At 40.9% G+C, this 15,742-nt stretch overlaps 1 protein-coding gene across 1 annotated transcript in view; it reads left to right on the forward strand.

Annotated features, from left to right (window-relative positions):
* The window catches only part of LOC126263616 (zwei Ig domain protein zig-8-like), a gene marked incomplete at its 3' end in the record, with an annotated part of 499,015 nt that overhangs the window by 420,143 nt on the left and 63,130 nt on the right, over positions 1-15,742 (forward strand). The window contains exon 6 of the mRNA XM_049960703.1: positions 4,675-4,833. Within this exon, the coding sequence (XP_049816660.1) occupies positions 4,675-4,833 (159 nt within the window). The remainder of the gene's footprint in view (positions 1-4,674; positions 4,834-15,742) is intronic.

Below are 15,742 nucleotides of genomic sequence, written 5' to 3' on the forward strand. Positions count from 1 at the left end.
CCATCTGGATAGTGATACCATCATGTCCAGTAGATGCTGATCTAATCCTCATCATGGCTTTCTTGACAGTACTACAAGTGACGTGCTGTAGATAGAATTTTTCTTTGCTACGGTCGTTCGTCCCCATGAAGTAGTCAATGATTCTCTGTTTTTTTTTGCGGTTCAATTTTGGTTGTAGGTAATGTGAAGAATCGGTTTAGTTCTTCAGCTGGGACCATGGGATTTACTGCAACTTTTATTTTGAAACTTTTATTTTGCCTAAACCGAGACTATGGAGATTTTTTCACAGGATAGTTGGTCTACATCTATTGTCAGCTAATGTATGGGCATGTCTGAGCTTAGCGTTTCTCACCGCTTGACTGACTTTGTTTCGTTTCTGCTTGTATACAGCATGATTTTCAGGTGTAGGGTGTATCTTGTATGCTCGATGTGCAGCATCTCTGAGATTCATGAGCTGTTTTAGTTCATCAGTCAGCCAAGGTGCAGGTTGCCTTTTTACTTTTCTGGTCTTTATTGGAGCATATTTGTCATATAGTTGAGTAATTTTGTCAGTGAAGTCCTGGAGTTTGTCGTTTATGTCCATGAGGGGAGTAGAGGTCATCCCCCAAACTATTTCTTGTGCCTCAGTTTCGAGTACAGGCAAATTTATGCGCTTGAGGTCTCGGTATGTAGACAGTTTTCGTTTCTTTCTAGGGCATTCTAGTGAATACGTCATGAAAATGATGTCATGGGGAGACATGCCAGGCGCAGATATTTGAGAGGTGCGGATTATTCTGTTCGGAGATTTCGTTGCGAATATATCTTTGAAAGTGTGACTGGTAGTCGTGTGATGAGTAGGTGCCAGCTGAAGTAGCGTCATATTTGAGGAAGAAAGCATCCTCTTAAATTTTCCAGTGGAAGGGCTATTGCACAGAAAATTAATGTTAGTGTCACCTGCTATAATTACATGTTCATATGATGATTCGAGACTAGAGAGGGCAGTTTCGAAGCAGGCAAACCCACCTACTTTAGGAGGTTTGTAAAGGACACATATTTAGCACTTTCTGTTAAGTGATTTGATCTCTATGAACATATATTCCACTTGTTTATCTACATTGTTGTCGGGTGTGTGTAGTACTGTAGGTGACAAATCGGAGCGTATATACGCCCCTACTCCGCCCCCTCGTCTGTTGCATCTCTCGTGCCTGAGAAAGATATAGCCATCTAGGTTTATGGAAGTTGTAGGAATACTTGGTTTCAGCCAAGTCTCTGACAAAAGTATTACGTGTATATCAGTAGTTTGAAATATATATTTGAACTCGTCGAAGTGAGCTGGCAGAGATTGGACATTTGCATGTGCAATATGCAGCTTGGTGCGTTCGGGTGTTGATTGCCCGAGGAGACTGCCGACAGATGTCTGCGGGTCGTGATTATAATAGCGGTGAGAAGAGGGTCTGGCATGAGGAATGCGGAAGGCTTTTGAAGGATGGTGGGGGGTGAGGGAGTGTCCTCCCAGTTCTGAGCAGTGAAAACGGCCGGGAGGGGGAGGGGGTGGGTCCCCGGGGAGGCAGCGGGATCTGCGGCCAAGGTCAGCGAGGTCTGCAACGGTTCTTGAAGTAGCCGTGGGCTGCCAGGGGAAGGAATTTCGCTGAACACAACGGGAGTAATCTGCACGTTACGACAGAGTTTGATATTAATTTCACTTATGAGGATAACAACTAACGTACGACGGTGGGTTGCTCATTAAGGGTGGAAGTGAGACTAACTTACGCAATAATTAACAAAATTACACGAGAAAAAAATTAAAGATGAAAATAGTTATGTGGAGAAACGAAAAGTTGATAATACAAATAATAACAAAAATTACACGAGAAAAAATAATTAGAGATAAAAAATAGTTATGTAGAGAAACGAACAATTTGATAATACATTAGTTAAGTATGGTCGACAGTGTAAACAATATAAACATACAGGTTAGTGGCAGCAAGATTAGACATGATTTAGCTTCTAAAGCACAGGCTTTCGAATTCATTAACACTGTAAATTGTTTTCTTTCCGTTTTCGGTCTTAACCATTATCCTGCCGTCATTTGTCCATACGTTCTGTAGCCCAAATTTCGAAATCGCGCTCTTCAAAATGTTTAGTCTTTCAGAGGTCAGATCCTCGCGTACCGTCAGACCCGACTTCGCGAGATTCTTCTTTGCTCAGAAGATTTCAGATTTTTTGTTTTGGTTGGCAGGAGAGCCAACACCGTGTTACTAGAGGAGGCCGAAAGGCACGCGTTTTAGCTCACGCAGGCTGGCGTGAGGTCTGGAACAGGACAAGAAAATTAGAATTTAGAAAAAAGGACGTAGCTCGTGGAATGCTTTAATCCATTAATGGTGAACGTCGGTCTGGACGGTACATGATTCACAATATCAGTAGTTACTGATAATGGCGCCTTGCTAGGTCGTAGCAAATGACGTAGCTGAAGGCTATGCTAAACTATCGTCTCGGCAAATGAGAGCGTATTTTGTCAGTAAACCATCGCTAGCAAAGTCGGTTGTACCACTGGGCGAGTGCTAGGAAGTCTCTCTAGACCTGCCGTGTGGCGGCGCTCGGTCTGCAATCACTGACAGTGGCGACACGCGGCTCCGACGTATACTAACGGACCGCGGCCGATTTAAAAGGCTACCACCTAGCAAGTGTGGTGTCTGGCGGTGACACCACATCTTTTCCTATACGACATAAATTTTACTATTATACGTCTTGGTTTTGTAGAACCTGGCGACCTTCGACCCACTCTATGACTTCTGTCAATGTCACTCAGAGTCACCTGCACGCCTAGCTTTTCTTGGACAAGGTTTATCACTACTTCATCTGTGTTCTCTCTGCTACTCTCTGGGATGCCGATCAGTCTGAGATTGCGTCTCTGATATTGTTCGAGCTCGTCCGCCTTCTCGATCAATTTCTGTTCGAGCAGTCGTGCTTTCTCGTCACTTGCTTTAAACGAGGTGTCCAGTGCACGGGTCTCGCTCACATTCGCCTCCAGAGTTTTCTGTATTTTGTCCGTCACTGCTGCAGTGACGGCATCAGTGATGGTTTGAACAACCAGCCCGGGCGCCTCCTTAGCCCGCAGCGCGGCACTCACCTCACCCCAGCCTTCACGAGTGCGGCGACGTCAGCGGTGCCGGGCGGAGCGGCCGCAGCTCCCGGTGTAGACTCCACCCGTGCGCTGTCGCCGGCCTGGCCGTTGGCTGCACTGCGCGTTGTTCGGCGATTTTCCATTTCAAGTGCGATTCCGTGTAATTGGTGCTCAGGATGTGATGTAAAATACGACACTTGGCAGTAGGTATACGGCTTTAGTATATGTAGACTAGCCTAACTGCTTAAAACACCTCCAGATTTCACGTAAACTTGCGAGCCAAGCTAACGCACCTCACTCACTCACCGCCATGTTGAACGACGTGGCATGGACTCAACCAATATCTGAAGTACTGCTGGACGGAATTCACACCATGAATCCTGCAGGGCTGTCCATAAATCCATAAGACTACGAGGGGCTGGAAGTGTCTTCTGAACAGCAGACCTCAGCAGAGTGTTCCTAGGGCCACTGGGTAACAATTCTGGACGTGTGGGGTGTCGAATTGTCCTGCCGGAATTGCCTAAGTCCGTCGGAATGCACAATGGACATCAATGGATGCAGGTGATCAGACAGGATGCTTACTTACTTTTCACCTGTCAGAGCCGTATCTAGAAGTATCAGGGGTCCCATATCACTCCAACTTTCTACATCCCGCACCATTACAAAGGCTCCACCAGCTTGAACAGTCTCCCGCTGACATGCAGTGTCCATGGATTCATGACGTTGTTTCCACACTCATACACGTCCATCCACTCGGTACAATTTGAAACGGGACCTGTCCGACCAGGCAATATGTTTCTAGTCATCAACAGCCCAATTTCGGTGTTGACGGGCCCAGGCGAAGCAAAAAGCTTTGTGTCGTGCAGTCAGAAAGGCTACACGAGTGGGCCTTCTGCTCCGAAAGCCCATATCAATGATTTTGTTGAATGGTTCGCACGCTGACACTTGTTGATGTCCCAGCATTGAAATCTGCAGCAATTTGCTGAGGGGCTGCACTTCTGTCACGTTCAACGATTCTCTTCAGTCGTCGTTAGTGCCGATCTTGCAGATATTTTTACGGCTGCAGCCATGTCGGAGATTTGATGTTTTACCGGATTCATGATATCCACGGTACACTCGTGAAATTGTCGTACGGGAAAATCCCCACTTCATCGCTACCTCGGAGATGCTGTGTCCCATCGCTCGTGCGCTAACTATAACGCCACACTCAAACTCAATTAAATGTTGACAACCTGCCATTGTAGCAGCAGTAACCGATGTAACAACTGCGACAGACGCTTTTTGTTTTATATAGGCGTTGCCGACCGCAGCGATGTGTACTGCATGTTTAGAAACCTCCGTATTTGAATACGCATGCTTATACCAGTTTCTTTGTCGCTTCTGTGTAGTTAAAGATACGTCCTGTAAGTACGCTGACTGCTTTTTGCTTGCCACAGACAAAATAGATCACAGCCACCAGATTCACCTACCTGAATTACTCGTGTAGACGCAATCCAGCTGCCCTCACGCGTCTGTAATTAACTCTGTCTGTACTGTGTGCCTGTGTGTGTGAGGGGTATCCCCGGCTGCAGGTGTCGTGGGTGCGACGCCGAGACTGGCACATCCTCACCTCGGGCCTCTTCACCTACACCAATGACGAGCGGTTCCAGGTGGCCCACTCCACTGACGAGGACTGGAGCCTCCAGATCAAGTACGTCCAGAAGCGTGACAACGGCACCTACGAATGTCAGGTGAGAATGCAGCCAAACATTCATAACTTGGATTCCTTCAGTGGTTTACATACCAAATTTTAAACAATTTTTTGTGCTGTTACCCTCACTCAGCCGGCCGGAGTGGCCGAGCGGTTCTAGGCTCTACAGTCCGGAACCGCGTGACCGCTACGGTCGCAGGTTCGAATCCTGCCTCGGGCATGGATGTGTGTGATGTCCTTAGGTTAGTTAGGTTTAAGTAGTTCTACGTTCTAGGGGACTGATGACCACAGCAGTTAAGTCCCATAGTGCTCAGAGCCATTTGAACCATTTGAACTCTCACTCTAAACATGTTTTATTCGTTTGATCATTCAATCTCACGTTATTATGTTGGTTTTCGTCAATTTCTTTCAGAATTTACCCCGATACCTTTCCCTAATTTGTTGACACAATCTGCAGAGAATTGTTGCATTAATACTCAGGAACATGTAAATGATAAAATCATTTTTACAATTCATTGCGCTGTTTGCAAGACTCATTAAGCAATATTATTATTTCGGGCCACAATAACGTTCTCTGTATCTGAGTGGCCACCTTGTCAGATGATCATCCTGAGGACTCCAGTTATATTCCTGCTGTTGACAGTAGTTTTCCTTTTGGGAGGACTGGGACAGGCCTGTATAGCTTCGTCATACTCACTGGGATCCTATTTCAGTGACAAGTAGAATTCTCTTTTATCAACCCCACTCCATATCCGTTTTACTCAAATTATTACTTAGCACATGTTAAGTATGGCACTTCCAAATTTCCTTTCAAAATTTGCCCTGACTTTTTCTGATCGTATCGCACTAGCTCTTAAAGTGACAGATTTGCACAAAGACACTCTCGACGAATGCTTCCAGCATAATACAATTGGTAAGATGCTGCCTATGGAAGTACAGTGCTCATTTCTTTTATACAATCTTGGGTTTTCTGAAATTTTGAGGAAACTGCTGTTTGTCACAGTCATTTGACGGTGTCGCCGAAGGCAGAACGTCGTTCGTTTATAATTGAAGGTAGTTTAAATGAAAATTCGAGGCAAGGCTATTGGGGCTGTAATTATAGCTTTCCAGTTTCAAGATGACGCTACAAATTGGCCTCTCACGAGGTACTAACAGATGAATTTCGTATTATGAATAAAAACTGAATAATCTGCCTGGACAGAACTCTGAAATATATCTTCCATTGATAACTGCGTCAAATTTTCGGAAATTTATGTTAGGAATATGGTCATTATTACCCTCAACATACTGAAAAAGGGATATAAATACCAGCGGAAAAATCCTCCTATCGAAGCACAAGAAAGTCAAACTTGCCCCTGTTTACAAACTGGGGTAACGGCTGCCTCATTCTACCTACCTCAGCAGGTGTGAAAATTTTTCCAAGCTTTTTGGCATGCTAACATTTTCGTGCCCTTTTTAACATGCAGCTCACCTCTCACTCCCACAAGGTCCCTATTTGTAACTCTCTCATACCCACTGGTGCATCACTGTAGCTAACTCATACCCAGCCACTCCCACCTGCCCATTTTCACTCACTCATTTAGCCCAGCTAACCGCCATTACCTCTTAGTGTCTTTCACTGCCTCCTGTCTGACAACTACAGACCCCTTCGTTCTGTCATACTGCTACAGTCTGCTCTCACTGTCACTATCTCCCTCTTACTCTCTCTTACTGCTACTATCTTATTCGTTCATTCCCACTGTTGCTATATCTTCCCACTGTCAGTATCTCTCCCTTCCTCGTTGTTATTATCATACACTCTACCTCTCATTATCACTGGCTCTCACCCACTTCCACTTTCTCCTTTTTCTTTCGTCCTCTCCCTCTGGTGCTGTCTCCTTCACTCTTTACCTAGCACTGTTCACTGTTCTGTCAATGTCAACTATGTTGCATTGCGACTGAGTCCCTCCCTTTCTCCCACGCTGCTGTCATTGTCTTCTTCGCTCTTTCTATACCACAACCAGTCTCTGCTATCTTCTTGTACGTACTACATATCAGTCTCTTTCGCTTTTCCACTGTCTCCTTCTCTCTCATCATAAAAATGCGAATACGTTCGCATAACAGAAGTATTGGGAATTTTTTTCAAAGGCGCTGAGAAAGGTAGAATAAGGAAGCCAGTTTCCCCGAGACTTTTAAACATGAGCGTATTCGCTTTTTTGTGCTACGATAGCATCATTTTTCCTCTGGTTCTCTTCTTAAGCCTGGTACAGCAGAGCGTCTCACTCATACGAAAATGCTTTATGGATCAGTAAAGCTTTGAAAGTTTACTTGCGCGAAAATGAAATAACACAAACCAAATTTTGGACCTCAGGCCGTGTGCTTCATTACTACAACACGAAGTTTCCAGAACCATTTTTATGATAAGGGAGACACTTCACAGCATATTTCTCCGTGCTACGTCACTTTATAAACTACGATTTCGCCTCACACTGTATTTTACGTTCGTATTATAAGTGTACAAGTAGGGTAACTTTGAACCTGTATCCCTCTGAACAGGATAAAAAATCTAAGAACTTTTCAAATTTGTCCTAAATCTGAACCTTAAGGGCATATCGTAAAAATTACAGGCGTTCGCTGTGCATAGCCGTCTTGGAATCCTCGACTCGGTTTTGGTACCGAAAAGAAGTGTTTTTGGGCTGTTTCTCTATAACGGGTAAAAATTATTTGATAATGGGAACATGGCGTAATGTGCTGTCCTTAGTTCTTTATATATCCGCTGCTTACCGCGAAAAAATAGTGAAAAAGCTTTTTTCGGGTTTTCTGATAAACCGCCCATGAACTAAAAGAAGCTCTCGATGAGCCCCTTGAGGGGCACCGCAGATCACATGTGATGCAAAAGGAACCAACCGATTTGCTCCATTTGCCTGAGCTGGGGGAAGTGTGTAATACACTAACTTTTAACTTAATAATGTTGAAAACTCATAATATACATAGTAGTTCATGACACCCAGTTTTAAAAATTTCACAACTCCGCCATCTCTCTCCCCACATCCACCACTGCTGGCGGCTCACCTCCAACTGCGCAACGCTACGCGCTGTTCACATCCAGCTGCCGCTGCCCAACACTACAATGGCAGACAACAATGCAAACTAGCCACAGACTGCACACAGCACAGCCAGTGATTTTCATACAGAGGTGGCGTTACCAATACAAAAACCTAAACAGCCTACTTACATAGCCCCCATGCTCCCCACAAAAAATTTTACAAATTGTTTTGGGCAGTGGCCAATAATGATTTGATAAAATTTTCCATAATTACAATAACAAAGAAATCAAATGCACACACTTATTGATACAATGTTGGTCAAAAGCTAAAATTTTCTCACAGTCCATAAAGACAGTCCTGATCATTCATCACAGTAACATTGCAGTGTTTTTCTCAAAGTCTGAGCAGTAAAAGAAAATGCACACTGGAGTAGTGGATTTCCATGCAGTCTTGAAGAAGTAGTGTTGTCCTTCCAACGGAAAGACAGTGCTGACCCTTGACATGCAGACAGGTATCGTTCCACAACAGAGCAAACCCACAGCAGAGCCAGTCGAAATTTTGAAGAGTATTGGTAGGTAGGTCATCACAGAGCAGACCCACTGTAGTCCTGGTAGAGATTACGGTACTGGTGGGCCACCAGAGGTGCAGACCCACTGCAGTCCTTGTAGAAATAATGGTATTGATGGATCATCAAAGATGTAGACCCACTGTAGTCCTTGTAGAGATGGCCAGCAGCCATCTGTTGTGACTGTGCAGGTGCACAATCACCATCACTCACAAAGATTTTGGAATTGTCCTTAGAACCAGCAATGCTGTTATCCAGTCCCTTGCTGAATTATTAACACACATGTAAACACTAACAGTCCCTACTTCTCACATATTGTCCATATACTATGACCAACAGAAACGTGTGCAGTGAAATGGAACTTACAAGTTACTTAATTTGATGACCTGGTGTCAATTACAATTTTATAACATAAGAATACAATAACAAAGGTACAAAATACATCATTAAAGAACATAACAATACAGATAACATTTGTAGTAAAACAGGCTTCACAAAAGAATAGAAATAAACATGTACATCAGTGTTACAGGAATTATGACATAAGTAAATATATAAAATAATGAGAATAGTTTTCGAAACATTAATTTCACACTTGAGCATAGAAACAGAACAGAATTAATAATGTCTATTCATCTTTAGAAAGTGAATAACATATTATTCATGCAAATTATATTTGAGGATAACAGTATTCCTCATCATAGTGAATGTACCTTAGTACTAAAAAAATTCCACAACATAAATCGTATTAGCTAAACACATAAAGACAGGAAGAACACAAATATACCAGAGTACACAAACACATAGCGGAATAACAGAAAGGGAAAGGACAGGGTTTGGTTTACTGCAGTATCTTGCAAACAAAACTTTCTTTACTTCTTAGAGATCTCCCTTCGTTCTTCATTATTTCAAAAAGTGCTATCTATACCTGCTTTCTGTACTTTCTTTGTAAAACTTCTCAATGCCTTTCTACCAATTCATCGCAACTCATTCTCTTATATAGTCTACCCCTGTTAAGCTAACTTAAATCTACTGAGCTCAGATACTAAACTAAGGGACGAGGCAATGCAGCAGCACAAAACAATTAATACAAACAGCAATGAAAAAAAATGGAAACTGTCAAAGCAAGCAGCAGTAAAATAAATTAGCAGAGCAATTGCAATAATACAACTAATATAAGGCAATGTGCAGCAAACAAACAAAAAAAAAATCAGTAGTAAAACTGGCTTCACAGAGTAATACAAAGTCAAATTCAGTAACACTATGCCTGGCAAGCACCTGCAGTAAATGCTATAACTTATACCTAAGCATGACAAAGCTCAAGCAGAAAAAATAGTACACTAAAGACAACGATGCAGATAAAGCAAATGTATAATCACATCTTAATGTCTATGTAATTAAAGTGGTGCACCACAACTATTTCTACAAAAGAAATTACCAAGTACTTGAAAAGAAAATTATATATGCAGTTTCTGTTATTAGTCCCTTCTTATTGTTCTTTCCATTCCAAGAGCTCCTTTTTCGAAGGATGTGGGTCATAAAATAATTATTTAATAGATCTGTTGACAGAAAGTGTTCACATTAGCAAATGCATTTAATTTTATTTTATAAAACCAATGCTGCAACATAGCTGGAAAACAGATATCAAATGAAATAAGCAATTACACAAACAAAACCATAAAAACATCATTCAATAGCTATGTGGCATTTCGTAAGTCAGTAGAAATTCTCTCAATTGTCGTAGAAAGACACTTGTCCAAATCAGGTGTGCAGTTGTACGAATATTTCCCATCAATTCATAAGCATTTCAGTAAGTAGCACAAAATACGAGTAATCATATGTTTCCAAGTAATGAGCGTGTCGTATTTGCGATGCTTTCTACAAAGGAATGTCAAAAGCGAGGTTAATGACCTCTTTTTCCTCCACCTAATGGCTGTTTCTCCAGGTGGCTGGCACAGGTGGCCGCTCAAGACGCATTACGTCAAGGTCACCTACCTTTCTTACCGAAATATTTACGACAGCAGTTTCCGCTACAGTGACAGTCTCATACAAAAAATTTCACAGGTCGAAAATTTGCGTTACAAATCTGTAGAAACAAAATCCTGTAAATATAACGGTGTCCAAAAAATTTTCGCCGGCATTGTGATACATTCACGCATTTACACACATTTCATAACTCTTAAAGTACGATTCTTGGTTTCCAGCATGCTTTTTCACAAGTCAGAGTCCCTAACCACTATTCATTACTCCTTACCTTATTACACATATAAATATTCGTCGACACTTCTTCAATATTTCATCATAACAGATACGTAGCATAATCAAATTCCTCATATAGCATCAGCTTCTTGACCATAAACATACCTCAGCAGCATAATACACATCGTCGTCGTAATAATAACATCATAACACCACAGTCAAATCTTGAAAACGTCGTAGCTTTCTGCAATAATTTCAAAACCTAAAGAAAATTCTCTGCTCATTTAAATAGTGTCATCAACCTCAAACGTACTATAAAAATCATGATCCCATATCAAATATATCATTCAAAGCTCTCATAGTATCACAATGGTTCCGGAAAAATATGAGCATTTCACAAAGTACAGACAAAATACAATTTCATAAGTGTGAAGCTATCCAACTGTGTAATTACATAAACGTCTGTCACTGATGTAGTAAAAAAAGTTTCTTTCTCTGATGATCAGATAGCTGTGTAATTCTGTGTTAGAGAAATATGGTACCGATGTGTAAAGTTGTGTAAGCAAATACCATATTAGCTATGGCTCCTTGTGCTTGCCAAACACATGGTACACAAAGTAAGCGTGTACCCCCCTGAGGATTAATGTAATTATACCCTCAGGTGTTACAGATTACAGCAATGGAATGAAATCTATCACAGAAAACTTTCTTTGTAATTCAAAAATTTTTAAAAATAAATGTTTTAAGTACAAAATTAATCACTGAAATGCGTGTCCTGTAGCGCTAAACTGTGCGTCATGTTGTAAGATAATCTCTGTGGAAGTGTCGTAGTTATCGTCCTCCGAAAGCTGAGTTCCGCAAAAGTGAATGTACTTACCTCATGATAAACAAAAGTGAAATGCTTTGCGTATAGATATCTTAGTTATTACGCTTATTACCGTGATGAAGAAAGTACTGTGCTGTAACGTATTGTTGTGCTACAGAAAAGGCTGTCTCCTTGTAGCTGTACCACAAAAGTTACTACTAAAACATGTTTTACTTTACAGAAGAATTCAGAAAAATTGTGCAGATATAAAACAGATACACCGCAAAAGCAACAATGTAAATTGTGTCACACATTAGTAGCGTCGTGATATAGTCGTGTAGCTGTCAAATAAACTTACTACTGTGTCATCTGGTATCCCTCAGAAAGCACTTTGAATCCATAATGTATTTTCAAGTAAACCAAAATGTTGCATTAAAATCTCATTAGCAGTACCAGTACATCTTCGAAGTATGTAAGCCTGATAGTCGTTACGTAATCGTGTAACTAACAAGCAAGAATGTACAAATAACAACACTGTGTCGTCTGTTCACTATAACAATGCATTCGTAATTTCTGTTTAAATATGTTCCCTAGGTTCTTGACTCGATATTTAACTTCAAACATTGTTGCATGTTAACAGATTCTAAGTCTGACAAAGCATACTAGAAATGTGAAGTGAAAAATTTTATGGCAAAGACTAAGTTAAAAAGCAGATTATCTCTCAATAAACGGTTTTACATGTGAAATGTGGTGCAATCCTTTACTCTTCCTAGTACGCAGAGTTTCAACTTCAACGCAATTATCATGTGGTATACGTCGGATTCCGTAAGGTCCATTGTAAACTAGAAAGAATTTGTGACTTAAGTGTTTCTTCTTATGTGACAATGAATGAGCTTTAATGAGAACTTTCTGACCAGTGTATAATTTCTTTGCATTTGCTTTACCGTGTAGTTTTCTCCTTTTGTCTGCTGCAGATTTTATATTTTTAATAGCCAAATCAATTATGTCCTTGTGTCGAAGTTTACGTGTATTCGGGAAAGGTACAAGCTCTCTGATTCTGTTCGGTGGTTCTTCATTCTTCAGTACAAGAATAGGTGGTAAAGCAGTGGAGTCATGAGGCATTTCATTCAGCACATTATGAAATAAGTGTAAATATCTGTTCCAATGCTGATGCTTTCTGTGACAATAAAGTCTGCAAAGCTTATTGATTTCTTTCATAATCCTTTCAGACGGGTTGCAATGTGGTGAGTACAATGAAATAAAAAAAGGTTTGATTTTATGATTCCAAAGCATGCGTGACCAAACAGCAGATCTGAATTGCGGTCCGTTATCTGAAATGACTTTACTAACGTGTCCAACTTCACGTAAGAAATTTTTAACAAAGGCGTTGGATACAGACCGTCCAGTAGCTTTACGTAACGGAGTGAAAGAAACAAATTTTAAAGTAAGTTCAACAGCGGCTAGAACGTACGAAAATCCATTCGATGTTCTGACAAGCGGTCCCAAGAGATCAACAGCAGCAAATTCTTTTAATTTAGAAGGAATAATAGGAAACAACGGAGCACGATGTGAGACAGTAGATGGTTTCGCCTTTTGACAAAGTTTACAAATAGACAAGACTCTTCGAATTTTCTTTTCCATATTGTTAAAATAACAAGTCGTTCGAAGAATATGATAACATTTTCGTGGACCAAAATGTGCGTAGCTGAGATGAATGTACCAAATGAGCTTATTAAGAAAATCGTCTGGAATGCAAAGTACCCATAGCTTGTCATCAACAGTGCAGCGTTTGAAGAGTATGTTGTTTCTAACCAGGTAATAATGCCGAATCTGTGTGTGTGTCTTTTCATGCCATTTGCTCTTGATGTCTTTCCAAATCGGATCTTTATCTTGTTCATGAGCAATGTCCTTTAAAGATGTGGTGATGAAGTTTTCAAAGTCGCCTTTCTGAATGTAAAGAATACTGAAACTTTTCTCGAGGTTGCCTTCTGTGTTACTTTTCTCAAGCCCAGCCGGTGCGCGTGACAGTGCGTCCGCAACAATGTTCTCCTTGCCGGGAATGTAGACTATTGTGAAGTGGAATTCTTGCAGAAACAATGCCCAACGTTTTAACCTGTCATGATTTAATTTTGAAGACATAAGAAATTGTAATGCACGATGATCACTGTATACTTTTACGTGCTTACCAGAAAGAAAGAAACGGAATTTGTTAAATGCCCAAACGATAGCTAAAGCTTCTAATTCAGTAACGGAATAATTTTTTTTCAGTTTTTGTTAGCACTCGGCTAGCAAAAGCAATGGTTTTCTGAACAGTAGTGTCATTTTCTATGGCTTCTTGAAATAAATGGGCACCAAGACCGACTTTAGAAGAATCCGTGCTAAGGCAGAAATCTTGTGACAGATCTGGATGAGCTAGTATTGGCGCGTTAAGTAGCGATTCTTTCAAAGAATTGAATTCCAACTGTGCTTGTTCGTCCCAGTTCCAAATAGTATTTTTTCCAGTGAGAGAACAAAGTTTTGGTGTAACTAGAATTTGCATATTCAGAAAACGACGGTAAAAATTTACAAGACCTAGAAAACTGCGGCCTTGTTTTTTTGTGGTTGGAACTGGAATGGCTCTTACTGCTTCTAACTTTTCAGGATCCGGCTGAATACCTTCAGAATAAATAATATGTCCCAAAAACATCACCTTTGTCCTACCAAATTCAGACTTTTCCAAGTTAACTGTAATTCCAGATTCTGCAAAAATATGTAACACGCTGTTGAGGATGCGATTGTGTTGTTCCCATGAGGCTTCTGCTATCAGAATATCGTCCACATATAAGGTGATGTGACGTTTTAAGAACTCAGGTAGTATGGAATTTAGCCCGCGAATGAATGCTGCCGAAGAAATATTCAAACCAAAAGGAAGTTTCCGAAACTGATAACAAACGCCGAAACAAGGGAAAGCTGCGTATTTTCTACATTCTGGATGAAGTTCGATCTGATAAAAGCTGGATCTGAGATCAATAGAAGATAACACTTTTACGCCATTAAAATTTTGAAGAAGTTCTTCCATCGTTTGCGGCCTGTCTGTTCCAGGAATGATGATAGTATTGATTTGTCTCGAATCTAAGACAAGTCTGATCGATCCATTTTTCTTCTCAACAACATGTAATGGATTGTTGTATGAGCTTACTGCAGGCTCAATAATGCCCTCATTAAGCATAGATTGTATTTCTGTTCTAACACGGTCCCTATAATGTGCTGGAATTACGTATGGTCTAACACAAAATTTAGTATGCTCACGAACACGAAATTGGTATTGAAATCCCTTGATTGTTCCTGTTTTGTGAGTAAAAACTGTGGAATGTGCTTGTAAAATCTCAAAAAGGTCTTGCCTATCACTGTCATTACAATTCTCAATTGTTCGAATTTTATTCTGAATTAACTCATTAGTATCAAATATGTCGTCGATATCATCCCTGTCAGTACTTGCAGAGTGATTGTTAGTGTCTAGTTCCGTAGAAAACTCCGAACTGTTGTCTAACAGAAGGTAAAGCCGATTAATTTCCTCGTCATGGTTTGAGAGCCAATCTTCAAATTTCAAAGCTATTGACTTACCTTCTTTCTCTAAACTTATTTCAGCATCGTGAAAGTTTAAGATTGCTTTGTATTCATTCAAAAAGTCTACTCCCAATATAATTTCCGTCGACAATAATGGAACAATGAGAAAGTTCATAGAGAAGCTGTGGTTTTGACAAAAGAATTCTAAGTTGGTTTGTTGGCGTACATCTACACTTTTTCCAAAGATTGCACCTTGTAATTTAATCTTATGTAACGGAAGTGTGGGGCAATCGTTCGATTTGCTACATTTGCTAAAGGCTGATTCACTAATTACTGAAATGGGACTGCCAGAGTCAAGTACTGCCGTAAATTTTACGTCATTTACTGTAATGTCAATCACAGGATATGCAATGTTGTTCTGTTTAACGTCGTGTTCCTGGAGTAAGATGTCTCTAATGTCTTCCATTCTTACGTAATTACTAGCTACGGCAGCTGCGTCGTCAGTTTCATACGTACGATTTGTGGCTGCCAGCGGTATGAGTCATTGCCTATTGCCTCTTTGTTGGCGCGCGTCGTTATTGGGATTTGGAGACCTAACTTCTACAAATTCGTCTTGTCGAGAGGGCCCTGCTCTGTTTGAATCCCGCCAGTTCTGATGCAATTCAGCTCTGTCGTTACGATCATACCGTCTGTCGTCATGTCGGTAGATTCCGTAGTTTCTTTCTTGTCGGTCACGTGGTGAAGAATTTCTCCCTGAATCGTAACTGCGCGCTGGACCGTCGCGTCTAAAGTTATTCTGTCTCCCTTG

This window comes from Schistocerca nitens, chromosome 6, assembly GCF_023898315.1.
Source record: "Schistocerca nitens isolate TAMUIC-IGC-003100 chromosome 6, iqSchNite1.1, whole genome shotgun sequence".
In the NCBI taxonomy this organism is placed as follows: Eukaryota; Metazoa; Arthropoda; class Insecta; order Orthoptera; family Acrididae; genus Schistocerca; species Schistocerca nitens.